This window comes from Fundulus heteroclitus, unplaced genomic scaffold (genome assembly GCF_011125445.2).
Source record: "Fundulus heteroclitus isolate FHET01 unplaced genomic scaffold, MU-UCD_Fhet_4.1 scaffold_42, whole genome shotgun sequence".
NCBI classification, from domain to species: domain Eukaryota; kingdom Metazoa; phylum Chordata; class Actinopteri; order Cyprinodontiformes; family Fundulidae; genus Fundulus; species Fundulus heteroclitus.
Window position 1 is genome coordinate 2486752 of NW_023396835.1, and position 13218 is coordinate 2499969.

General features: G+C 43.4%; 1 protein-coding gene across 1 annotated transcript in view; it reads right to left on the reverse strand.

The window, feature by feature from the left end:
- Positions 1 to 12789, reverse strand: part of LOC105918432 (solute carrier organic anion transporter family member 5A1) — a 47676-nt gene extending 34887 nt beyond the window's left edge. Inside the window, exon 1 of the mRNA XM_012853512.3 lies at positions 11117 to 12789. Coding sequence (XP_012708966.2) covers positions 11117 to 12086 — 970 coding nt within the window. The 5' untranslated portion in view covers positions 12087 to 12789. The remainder of the gene's footprint in view (positions 1 to 11116) is intronic.
- Positions 12790 to 13218: the final 429 nt, after the last annotated feature.

Genomic DNA, 13218 nt, shown 5'->3' on the forward strand with positions numbered 1-13218 from the left:
ACACAAAGGCTACGTTCACATTGCAGCCTGAAGGGACCCTATTCCGATTTTTTTGCCCATATGCTACCTGTATCTGATCTTTTTATGACAGTCTGAACAACACAGATCGGATTTTTTCAAATGCGACCCAGGACACTTGGATATATGGTCCTGAATCCGATACGTATCTGATCTTTTCAAATGCGACCTGTGTCTGTACGGCCGGGTCGCATTTATCCGACCTGTACGTCACCGATACTCGACAAACGTCACTACTCTGCATCCTGCTATGCAGAAGTGGGAAGAGAGACAACACCCATAGCGGACAACAATGAGAAGAACAGTCAACGGAGGGAAAGCTCCGGTTAGAAAATAAATTAATGACCGCAAAATGCGCGCCAGCATTATAATCCATGTTTACTTCTGCAAACACTGAGGACGCTTGCTAGGTGTGACGTCATCGCGTCCTCAAGTGCGCATGCGGGACACTCAGGTTGAACGCATTAAGTTCACACAGGAGATCACATACAAGTCGCATATATTTGGAAATGTGAACGACCACGCAAAAAAATGATCCGATTTCACAAAAAAATCGGAATTGAGCATTAAGACCTGCAGTGTGAACGTAGCCAAAGTCATTCCAAGTGCCGTAAACAGCCCTCGCACCGCACTTTGAACACCCCTAATTTAAGATGTTGAGTTGGAAAATACTGAGTATTTCTTCTCATAAGGGACCATTTCTGCTTTTCTAAGCGTAAGCATCAGTCACAGGATTCATTCTAGCATTATTAGTGTATGCATGTGGCAGAAGCGTGCTGACAAACTGCAATTCAATGGTATTATCTTTAAAGTAATTTCCTCCTGCAACATGACTGATCATTTGAAGCCATTAGCAGCCTCAGGAGGTCAGAAACAAGGAACCCGGATTTGGTCGGGTTCTTTCTACTGTCTACTTCCACCGACTGATAAAAAAAACATGAAGTCCCGCTAGCTCTCACATGCTGCGTCCTGATAAAGCTGAAGGCATGATAACACTTCACGGCATGGGAACTGGAGCACGCACAGCTGTTCAACAGAAAAATATGTCCTTGAAGCAGTTTTCATGTAACGGCTTTCAGACAGCAGGAACTTCATGGTTTAGAAAAACAATTGAAGGAATTTCCTTTTCTTGCTCATGGATGCACAACACATCCTTAATTAGGGCATTTTGTGCCCCAACCTAGAAGAAATGTTCAAACAATAATAAATAGTTGAAATTGAAGCCAAAATGTACTCAAAAAAATGCTTTTTTTTGGTCAGTTTACTTGTTTAGTTGTACAGGGTTGACCTCCTGCGCTCAGAAGTACCTGACAAACTCCTGGTTTTTGAGTCCGATGTTCAGATGCTGAAAGAGTTGTCGGTTCAACTGTTTGATTCTTACTTTTTAAACATAATAAAGCACAGAAAAACAGCCAAAATGAACATCAAAGGATTAATGATTGCTTTGTTTCATAACTGCTGCCGTTTCTGTTTCTATGTTGGTGGGAAAGCATAATAACAGGGCAGAAGGTACCGCTCACTGTCTATGTTCAGAGAAAAGGGAAAAAATAAACGCCCACCTGAGCAAGCAAGGGCAGAACTGTACCAGAAGACCAGGCTGAATAATAATAATTATAATAATAATAATAATAATAAAGCTGCACTGATACCGAGGGTCTATTAAAGGATTTCTATGAGGTTTGTCTTGGTCGGCTTGTCCAGCAGACAGTCACTGACATGTAAAAGAAATATTAAAAAGAAGCTGATGGTTTGCACAATGCTGTATCCACTAATTAAAAAGTTTAGTGGAAGGAAAAAAAAAATCTGGCAGGTGCAAAAGCAAAAGGTGTAACCACAGCATGAGTGGATTATGATGCAAAGTCTTTTTTAGGAGTTTGGGTGATAACCACAAGCAGTGGCCTGTGGCTGAAGTCAGAACTTCACAGCTGGCTTGATTCTTTAAGCTCAAGGTCAAAAGCTTTAAACATTTGACCAGTTCAACCGTAATGCAATTCGGTACACAGTGATGAGTATGTTAATTATTCTATTTTCAAGCGCAGTATCTAAAATAGGCCACGGGTCACTGGAGTCCTGGGCTGTGAGTCAAAGCAGTGGGTGAAGGTCAGACTGCTTAGAGTTAGATAAGGTGGTACGGTAGCATGAAGCCTCGTCTTACCATGTAACTTTCAATTCAATTAAATTTTATTCATATAGCGCAATTCATGATACACGTCATCTCAAGGCTCTTTCCAAAGTCAGACTTCATCAGATCCTCCAGGTTGGTGAGAAAGTTTCCTCTCTAAGGAAACCCAGCAGGTTGCATCAAGTCTCTCCAAGCAGCATTCACTCCTCCTGAAAGAGCGTAGAGCCACAGTGGACAGTCGTCTGCATTGTTGATGGCTTTGCAGCAATCCCTCATACTGAGCATGCATGAAGCGACAGTGGAGAGGAAAACTCCCCTTTAACAGGGAGGAGAACCTCCAGCAGAACCAGAACCAGGCTCAGTGTGAACGCTGATCTGCCTCGACTGCTTCATATTTGGGTTGTAAAGAAGAAACCGTGGCCCAGAGTGGAGAACTGCTACCTGAGGACAGAGACACACGTTTTGGCTTTCTGCATAATGTTGTAAGGAGTACTATCTGCATGCATGACAGAATACATTTAAGGTTGAGAGAGCTGCAGAATACTGGTACTCATAAGCAACCCACCATCTCCGAGTCTGTTTATTCATTTTCAAGGAGTTTGGTGCCGCTCGCTGCCTTCCATTGCAGCCAAACAGAGCGTCTCTTATTGGGGTCACAACGATTTATTGTCCTGAATTATTCTGATGGACTTCTGCTGAGCCTTCAGGCAACAGCTCATATTTAGGCTAACTCAAAGCAAGGCTGAAATCAACCCAAATGCTTCCTCCGAGAGGAAGATCACTCACTTTGCCTCCTCTCATTTCAGTTAAAGGGAACACATCATGTTTTTTAGTCCTTCATTTTCACATTTAAATAAGCCAGTTGTGGTCTGTATAAAGTGAAACGAAAATGCTTTGGTTGGAATTTATCATTAATTCACCCCCACGCTCCATTGTTTTCCCCTTTGTTCTGGGGTGCTTCTGAGAGCAACTCGTTTTGGTGCTGTCTCTTTAAATCTAAATAATACTTCACCTTGCTATGAAGAGGTCTTAATATTGTCAGCTCTCATTGCTCAACAGTTTTGTGATAATAACAAGGAGATCCACGTTTTAATTTTTTTTTTTAACAAAATTTTATTAACTTTCCAAAAGATGTTCAAGTGCAGGCATTTTGAGAGGAAAATCTAATTAAATTAATATTTTACATTTAGTTGCTATTTAAACCGTCTCCTAAGGTGACTGTGCGTTCATTTACAGACCTTTAAAGTCATAGATTGGACAGCCGTGTATAAACCTTTTGCTCAGTATATCTCTACTTAGGGTAAAACAATAAATCTTACTGCTCAACTTTTTTTCAATGGTCTTTAAACTGTGTTCCGGTAGAAATCATGACTTTTTGAAATCTTAGCATGCCTAAACATCTGTAACCAGCCCAAGCCTTTCATGCACAGTGTAAGGTTTCGAAGAAACACTCTGAAATGTTACCGGTTCTGGTAGATCAGGCGGTAGATTATTTGAACCTCTGTTGCAAGTTTGTAAAAACGCAGCACCGTTAGCGCCCGCGGAGCTTTAAAAGCTGAGGCCAATTCATAAGCAGCTGGAATCTTTGTTCAAATCACCAACAGGAAACCGAGATCTGAAAATAAAATGCCTCATTGTGTAGCTGCTGGCCATGTTCCCAGTGGGCTCAATCATGTGATGTCAGATTTACATGAATCTTTATTTAAAACCCCTGTCCCAGTTGGCATTGTATCCCAGAAGACCTGTTGATCCAGAGTCTAAAAACCCTCAGTCTGTGTCAGGAAATGTGTTACTTGGTTCCAGGTTTAAAACATAAAAACAGGTAAAGCAGAAGAGAAAATGAACAGAGAGGCAGCCTATATGTGTAGCATTCCACCTTATAGCTTCAGACTAAATAAATCCATAATCTGTCTTCACTTATCTCGAGCTCTGCAACTAATATAATAACCTAAGCAGGCTAAGTAGAATAAGAGGCCAGTGAATGCACAGTCAGCTCTTTGTGCACGGTCGATATCAGACACGCTGCAGCTTTCTACTCATGCGATATGTCAAATGTTGAACAATGACTCCCTGAAACCTGCAGAGAAGTTTTCACCATTAAAAACACATGCAGGGAGTTCCCAAAATGCATTGCAAACCAGAAGAGTCTGAAACCAAGTTCATCCTTCCAACAAACTTTTTACAGGAATTTCCTGCTGATCAGAGAAATCAGATTTAAGGCTGTGTTTACATGCACAGGATGAGTATATTATAATATTAAATTATATTTAAAACACGTTTAAATTTGACGTAGGGAATTTAAATGAGCTGATTTTGGTGCAAATGCGCTCAAATATGTGTTTCTATCACAAAGTTTAGTCAACTTAATTAAACAAGTTGCCAAGAAAATTAAATATGTAGAAGAAACACATAATCCTTTCTGACTGTGAAAGAAGCAAGTCTGCATAAATACACCTTCAGATGTAGAGAGTTGTAACGTGATGCATCTGTGGTCCTCACTTCAATACTCCAGATACGTTTTAAATGGCAGATTTATATCTGACGTATGTACAACCTGATTGAATTTAACTTTGGAAAGTGCCTTGATATGACACGTTTCATGAATTGGTCCTATATAAATAAAATAAAACTGAATTGAATTGAAAAGCCAAGATCCAGGTTTCTAACAAACATTAAAAAAAACACTGCAAATGAGTTAGTTCTTACCAAGTGTTAGACAATTATCTTGTTATAAGAGTACTTTTTTCATTTTAAGTGTTCAACTTCACACTATAATTTTAAAATCAAGAAATCGTGTCTTGTGAAACTATCTTGCTGCATGGACAGATCATTTCACTTGTTTTAAGCATCTTTTCCCTCAGATTTAACATTTTTATCTTGATTTTAGACACATTTTTTTCTGCATTGCAGGCCTCACCCCTGGCGTTGTTCTCCAGCAGGACCAACAATGCACACACTCATAGCTAAGGGCAAATTGAAGAGCTCAATTAGCCAGTCAGATCTTTGGACAGTGGCAGGAAATGAGGGTACCCAGAGAGAGCACAGGCATGCACAGGGAAAACATGGAAACTCCATGCAGAGAGACCCCAAGGCGGGATTCAAACCCAGAACCTTCTTGCTGCTAGGCAACACTGATCCCAGCTGGCCTGCTGTGCAGCCCCATCAAAACACCACGGATGTCTGCATTTAGAAAAAGAGCAACCTGGGAATGGCTAAAGCTGAAAACAAATACTGTAGCACATTTCGCCATTTCAGAATGGCTCCTTTGTTTTAGTTTTCTGGAACAGAAAGTGATACAGAAAGCTGTGAGAAATGGGCCTAAACATCCTTATTTAAAAGACTTTGGATATCCAGCCCACACCACAAACACATTTCTTAGGTTTTCCTCACCAGAACGGGGCCAACGTCACAAAGTTCGTTTGTTTTACTAAATATCCAAAATGTTAGCATGAAAAGCGTGAACGGGGCTGGTTTTGCATTTGGGAATCTCTACAGCAAACAGAGAAGCAGGCAGAGGCCTACCAAATGAGGGCTCCTGCATTAAACTCAGATGGGTCCCAGGAGTCCAGTGAAAACTAGAACTAAAGTGGAAAAAGTGTTTCAGGCATTACTCCACGTCTCCCGTTGCCCCTCTGGGGTCGAGAGACAATCTAACCCAGACTGTTTCACCTGCTTTCTTTTGCTGAAATGTGTTAAATGAAATTATGTGCATTTTATCTGCAAGTGCAGATTATTTCAAAATAGCAAACAATCAGCCCAATTAATCAGCCAACCAAATTAATCTGGCACTAATCTGCAGGATGGAAGCAGGTTCTCTGTCGACCGAGCTGCAGGCTGATGAAAAAAAAAATGCATTTTCTGTTAAAGTTTGAGTTAAAGATTGTTTTTATAAAGTGGATCCGTCGCACAGAACACAGATGTGGACGTTAAAAGCTACGGAGCAGAAGGACTTCCTGTAAGGATGTGAAATCAAACACTACATGCTGATTTTCCACAGGCGGAGCTCCGTTCCGGTAAAAAGGAGAAGCTGTCAGCTGGCGTTAACGTTTCTGGAGCCAAAGCGACTGCTGCCGCTCTCAGCGACGCCCAGCAGCCGCCGACTGTCAGCCGGAGCCAAACTCTGGCATCCGCTGGTCACAGAAGCAGCTGAATGCCAACGTTTACTGGTCGAGTGGATCCGGGAAGGAAAACATTCTGGGGGCCGGTCAGCACGGCCGTTGGAGCAAATCTGCACAGCCTTACGCTGCGATTAATGCTGTTATATCCAGATGTCAAATTCTTGTTTCTTTAAAAATTCTCTGCTGAGTTTTGCTGTTTTTTTTTTTTTATAGAGAACATATTCTTAAACAAGACTATATTAAATTAAATTTGAACCAACAACTCTCTCTTTCCAGTTTGAAGTTTCATGCATATCTGCAGGGCTTTAAGCCAAATAAATCTCAGACTTTTTGAAAAATGACCAACTTCCATAAAAACAGTTGTGATGAAAAATTTCTGTCTATATTGCTGCAGAAATTCCAATAACGATGTTGGTGCTTCAGTATTTATACCCTTTTTTTTTTTTACACTGCAGCTTTTATTCCCTGACATTTAAAGAGGATATCCAGCATTTTGCCCCTTTTCCACAAGCTGACACAGTTTCCTGAGGTTTTAATGAAATGCTTGTTCTGTGGCACATTTTGCTCCAAATACAACGGGATTACAGAGCAACACCTCCCTGCCACATAAGCCCTTTCTCCTGAACTCTCTGCTCTGCAGGCCATTTCTGCTGAGACAATCTCCTCCTGTTCATTTCCCTCTTTGTTTCCTTCAGGTTCCTAAATTCAGATGCATGTTTAATAATAATAATAATAATAACACTTGTTTAAATCCAGACAGACAGACAGCAGCAGCCACCAGAGCTCAGACTAGCAGGATTTATCTGCACAGATCACACAAGCAGCAGCTTTTAAATGTGGTTTCATCCTCAGTTGCCAGTTTAACTGAACTTATAAACAATGTGCATCGCAGTTAGAAACACGGACGTATCGTTAATACAGCTGGTGAACGAATCCTCAGCCACAGTTAAACCTCAGGAATCCTGGGCGTCCTTTGAAAGTTTCCTGCCTGTTTTATAGTAAACCAATAGCACAGCACTGGTTGGATCAGTTTTTCTCAGTGTTTCCACACAGAAACAGACGAAAAGGTTTGAAAATTATTTCCTTTTCCATTTCCTGAGCCAGTAAAGATCGAGGTCCGGTTTCAGAGGTTTGCAGCCTGATGCCCGGACACTGACAGGCCCAATTCGGCAAAATGGTTTGGTTTGGAAAGGCTACTTTCAACGGGACAGTAGTACACTTCAAATCATTTTTCTTATTGCATGAGGAGCTCCTCCACGGCAGAGCCAAGCAGCCTGTTACTTTGGCGACCCAGTGAATCATTTAAATTCCAAGTCTGAGGGAGAAAATTGCACAGCAGCTGCATTTTCTGAAAATGGGATTTACATCCTTCTCTCCTATCTGAAGCCATAACCTCAGACTTACTGACAGGCTTTTGTGTTTCCTCAGTTGGCGACTCGGGGAGGATTTTAGACACCTATAAATGCTCCAGAACAAACAGGAAGTTGATTTATTTAATAACCTGCTCTTTGATCCTCACTGACCGTAAACTTGACTCTAAACCTGCGGTCCCTCCATGGTTTTGCTTAAGTTTATGCTCCATACCTAATTATCTCTGATTAGGATTAAATAAATCTGAGTTTTAGACCCAGAAAGTGAACAGTCATGATAAATCTCCACACAACCTTCCAGCTTCTCCAAGGATCAAACCTCGTTACTATTCTGGTCATTTCCAACAGAACATGGAGTTCTGAGTGAGTCCGACCCTCTGAAGGGATCTGAAATGTTTGCCCCTGACTACAGGAGAGGCACAGAGGACCTCCCTGTGTTCCCTCCACCTCCCTCCCCCTCTTGTATAAAGCCTGCTCCCATTTTGTTGCTTTAATTACTGTAGAGCTTGTTTGGCGCTGCTGGGGCGAGGAGTTCTGGGGTGGGATGTGAAAGGACCCGGCAGGCGGCGGCTCTTACGGTCGTCCGTTTGCGTGCAAAACTTTCCGGAGCAAATTTCAAATGTGCATGTAGACCCCGAGGCGACATAAGAGACGTTACGCCTCTGCTGTAATGTTGGATCAGAACCGGACGACTACGATGTTCCTGCAGCTAAACAAGAGTAGAACCCTGCAGCCGCGATCAGATGCAGCAGAGAGTTTTCCCCTCAAACAACAGACTGTTGTCGTTCAGCGAATTAAAGTAAAATACTTTGAAGGATGCTTTTCAGATGTTTTTAAACACAATATACCTTTCCAGTGAAGGTTTATTCCATTTTATCGTCTTGTATTATGTGTAATAAATATCAAAATGGCAGCATTAGCAAAGAAATCATTTTTTTTCCTTCTCATTTTCTCTTCTCTTCTACTTTTTAATGTAGAGTCCACATAACATGAATTATTCCCAACATAAATCATATTAAAACTATTTACATATATAAATCAAGCAGAGCACTATGGTGAAAGCGATAATGCTCCACTTGTGAGAATAAGATCTATTGAGCTCTTTTTGGCATTAAGACAACAATTCTTATTGGCACCTTGCCAGACAGGATACTATAAAAAATAAAATAAAAAAAATAAATCAGTTTTACCTACAAAGTTATCTTTTTTCCTGTCTTTTCCCCCTTTTACATTATTTTCCTAGTTTTAATTGAAGCTGGAGACTTTGAGGCCAGATGAAAGCTCCATCTCAGTGTAAGACGCTCGCTGTAATATGTCAGAAATCTAAAAATAAAAATCAATTTCGAAACAACCAACCTGCCTTTCTGGGTGTCTACAAGGATCTGCAGTAATCAATACATTTACAAGATGTTAACATAAATAAATCCAGTCTGACTAAAACCACACTTTCTAAATAATTGTCTCAATGAAATTGGACGTGTAAGATAATTAGTCATTTATAGGGATTTCTTAAAAATAAATCTGAAATATTTGCAATGTGTTTTGACAGTTGGATGAGTTCTTGCCGTCTTCCTCGGCTTTTGGCAAAGCCTGAGACTTTTTTTTTTTTAAATTATTGTTTTATTGATTCTATTGTTACTTTTTAAACATTGTTTCTGTTGTTCTTTTCCCTTTTTATTTTAAATAAAAATAATTTAACTTATTTTTAGCTCGTTTTTTGCAGTGGAGAAAGTAAAGCTCATGAGTGATTCAACCATTGTGATGCACGAAAAGAAGGATAATAGATAATTTAGGTTCCAAAATGATCCTTATTTTAAAACGGCACCAGCGGAGACTGAACCATCAGAGGTAACCCAAATAAACAGCCATCACCAGAGAGCAATTGCTTTGGCTGAAAAGGTGTCAAAAATGTTTAAATTGGTGCATTTGGTCTAAAAGTAAAAAGTTGTAATAAATGTTATGCTTAATCTTAAAATCTGCTGCCCTGCTCACTGGCTCTCTGCCAGCCTGTCTACCTTTCAGAGCTGGGACTGAGAGCGTTGAGCTGCTCCATCTCCAGCTGTGACACGGCGGCCATGTCGGCCCTGCATGGAATAGTGAGAGGAGCTGAGAGGCTGACTGAGGTGCTCCTGCTTTCTGTCCAGGATCAGAACTGAACTCTGAGCATCGTCAGAGACTCGTCACACCGTGTCCACGGACTTTTAGGAGCTGTCGCCACCAAGCAAACGAAAAGCAGAACCACCCGATGTCCGCCTCAAGCTCTTAAAGGGCTGAACTGCTGTTAGGATCATCTACTCTACTCCTTTCCAATGTGTTTTTGTGTCTATTTATATTTCCATGCTAATCTGTTGAGGATGCCAGATAATCAGTTTTGTTAAGTCATATGCTCTCAGTTGCACAACAAAGCAATAAGAAATCGATTTAATTCTAAACAACTCATCCTGCAGCTGTAGCTGCAGTAACCTGACTCCGCCAGATGGATTTGCTCCGCATATCCATCTGGAAACCTTCCGTTGAAGTAATTTTGGGAAGGGGCGAAAATACTGGTTAGCTGATTGGCCTATGTTGGTGATAGACGGGCCAAATGAACCAATCAGATCGACGAAGCATATGACGTACTAACACGACAAGAGGAGCCAATTGATAGATCAAGCTCTTGCCGAAACCAGTCGGGAGAAGAGCAAAAACATCTTTTCCTCTGAGAAAAGCCTCCAGAGCAGTGTTTTGCTCTTCTTTCAGTGAAGAAATACTCTGTAATTCCGATAAAACTTGCTCGATAGCCACGCTAACGCTAGTTTCATCGGCTGAAGCCGCCATGTTCTTTAGACTGAACTGTCGCGCTTCTCGTTGCGTCACACCTCAACCCGCCTCAAAGCCAACGCTGATTGGACGTTCGTTTGGTGAACGGCTCCAAATTTTCTTTAACGGAGAGTAGCCAGACTGATCTGCGAGTGAAACCTTGAAAGCTCGCGAGATCAGGATGGTCTCACGAGGCGATAGCTGCAGAGCGGCTGATAGAATTTACTGTTGTTAGCAAAGATTTTGTTTTGTTTTGCATTTTCAAAGCTTGAAGAATTAAAGTTGTGTCTTGTCACCAATAGGAGAACCATTTTCCAGATTGCTGTCACTTCTAAACCCGAATGGCACAAACCGCTGCGAGAACTCTGGCTTCAGGCTTCTGGTGCTTCCCGTTTGTACCCAGAAGTTTGAATTTCCAACTTTCAAGTCAGAAAAACCAACCGGAACCAGGCCAAAATTCTGGTTGACACATTTGGAGGTTTCTGGGCAATCTCGCCCCTCGAAATCCAATATGGCCACCCCATGTGTGGCAGTGAATGTGCGGCAGTGCTTAGCTGAACCAAACATAAAAAGATTAATCGTCTCTTAGAAGCATTCCCACCGCTTTTTCAACCGGAAAACAGTGGAAGGGGTTCGAACCCGCAGCCCAACCGAACGGCGCGTCCTCGACCCGTTAAAGCCGCTCTTACCCAGATACAGGGAGGCGTTCTCCTTCTTGACGTTGTCATCCAGGTACGTGGGCCCCAGCGTGTAGATGGGCGTGGATCCCATCCCCACCAGGATCTGCGCGATGACGAACAGCGCCACGTACAGGCGATGCTCGCTGCCGTCCTGGTCCCTGGGACAGGAGGCGATGTCGACCCGGTCCCTGCCGCTGGCGTTGCTGTTCATGCACAGGCCTTCGTTGGCCGACGACGAGTTCAGCTCCTGGATCTGGTAGGGCGGGGAGATGAAGTGAGGTAAGGAGAAGAGAGCGGCGCCCACGGCGATGAAGATCCCGCCGACCGCCAGCCAACGAGGCCTCTGACCCCGTCCGCCAAAGTAGCTGATGAAGACCACCACCAGGAGGCTCCCGATGTCGAAGCAGCTGACCAGGAGGCCCGACTCCGAGCTCCTCAGGCTGTACCTCTTCTCTATGGTGGTGATGACGCTGCTGAGGTAGCCGGACACCATGAGCGACTGGATGAAGGTCAGGTAGCACATGCAGAACAGGAAGCAGCGGGAGTCCTGCAGGATGAGGCTCAGGTACTCCCGGCTGGGCAGGCGGATCTGAGCCAGCCTGGACGTGAAAAAGCTGGGGGTCTTCCTCCTGGCCAGGGTCTTACTCCTGCGGATCGCCGTGTTCTCCATGTAGGAGCTGGGCCTGTTCAGGGCCGACTTGCCGGGCTTCGGCGGGTAGTCGGCGGTCGTTGGGGACTCGGCCTGGATAGACTCTGTCTTGGTGGGCGGCTGGATGAATTCGGAGCTCTCCTCGGCCGTTATGGACATGCGTGCGGAGCTGTCCAGTGATGCTTTCTCCTGGGGACCCGCTTCGTTTAGAACGGGCAAACTTTTGGACTTGAAGTCAGCGCCCGGCTCCTCGGGCTCGCTGGAGAACCCATCCTCCTTCCTGAGAGACTCAGACAACTCTGCTTCTTCATGTTCAGCCATCTTTTCCATTAAAAAAATAAAAAACACAGTCCAAGATCTCCGTCACAGTTCAGTCACTGCTGATCATGATGTTTAATTATTATTATTATTATTATTTAGTATTATTTCCATACATTAAAGCAGCCAGAGGAGGAGAAAGCATCCAGCTTTTGTTTATCTGCAGTGCAGACACCACCGCCTGGGTGGGTTTGTTTATCTGCTCATGCACACTTGCCTTCTGACACCATCTAATCCGGAGGTGGACACCGCTCAGGCCTCCTCAGCTCCAGCGGCGCAGCTCCAGCACCAGGACGCGCCGCAGATATGCGCCCTCCTCTCAGCGGGGACTCTGCGGCTGCTGCGCGGCGGCCCTAGATGAAGTCCCTCTGCGGGGCCCGGCCAGCATCCCCGGCGGTCCTTCGCCGTCACAATGTCACCTCCATCAGTCCTCGGCGCGATGGGGCCCCCCCGGCTGTCCTCTTCCAACTCCTCCCCGAGTCAAGGGCAACCCTGAGTCCGCAGCAGCCGTCCTCCCAGCGGGCAGCGGCTCATTCTGAGATCCTCCCCTCTGACGGAGGATTGGAAATAAAAATAAAAAGAAGAGTTGGAGGAGGAGAGGACTGGTCCGGGGGAAACGGGAGATGAGGATGGAGCAGGACCACAGCGATCATCCGCAGTGCTCCTGCTCAGCTGCTCTGTTTTCAAAAACAACTGCGTCAAGTTGGAGCTTGGCCACCCGGAAGCAGCGCATCGGGATTACAAAATAAAAGCGGGAGCATTTAGGAGAAGTGGCTCTATGGCTTTGGGTGAAATGGCCACATGCGTCCTCCCTCCTCCTTGTTTTGTCAGTCTTTTCTGTATGAAATCTGACAGCTTAAGACCACTTATTTCATTTGCTGAAGAAAAATATAAATAGAAAGAAAATTATCTTAAATTTGTGTTTGAAGGTCCTCTTGGCAGGTTAGAAACAGGGACCAAAACGTCCTTCTTTCCATTTCTTCTATATTTTTTTTTCTTATTTTGTTACTCACAAACAAAATATAGGTAAAACAAATCTTAAATTGCTTTAAAAACAATGATAAAATAATAAATAAATAATCCTGCAGCGAGTTTCCAAAACAGCATTCGTCTTCTTTATGTTATGTATGTTTAAAACACTTTT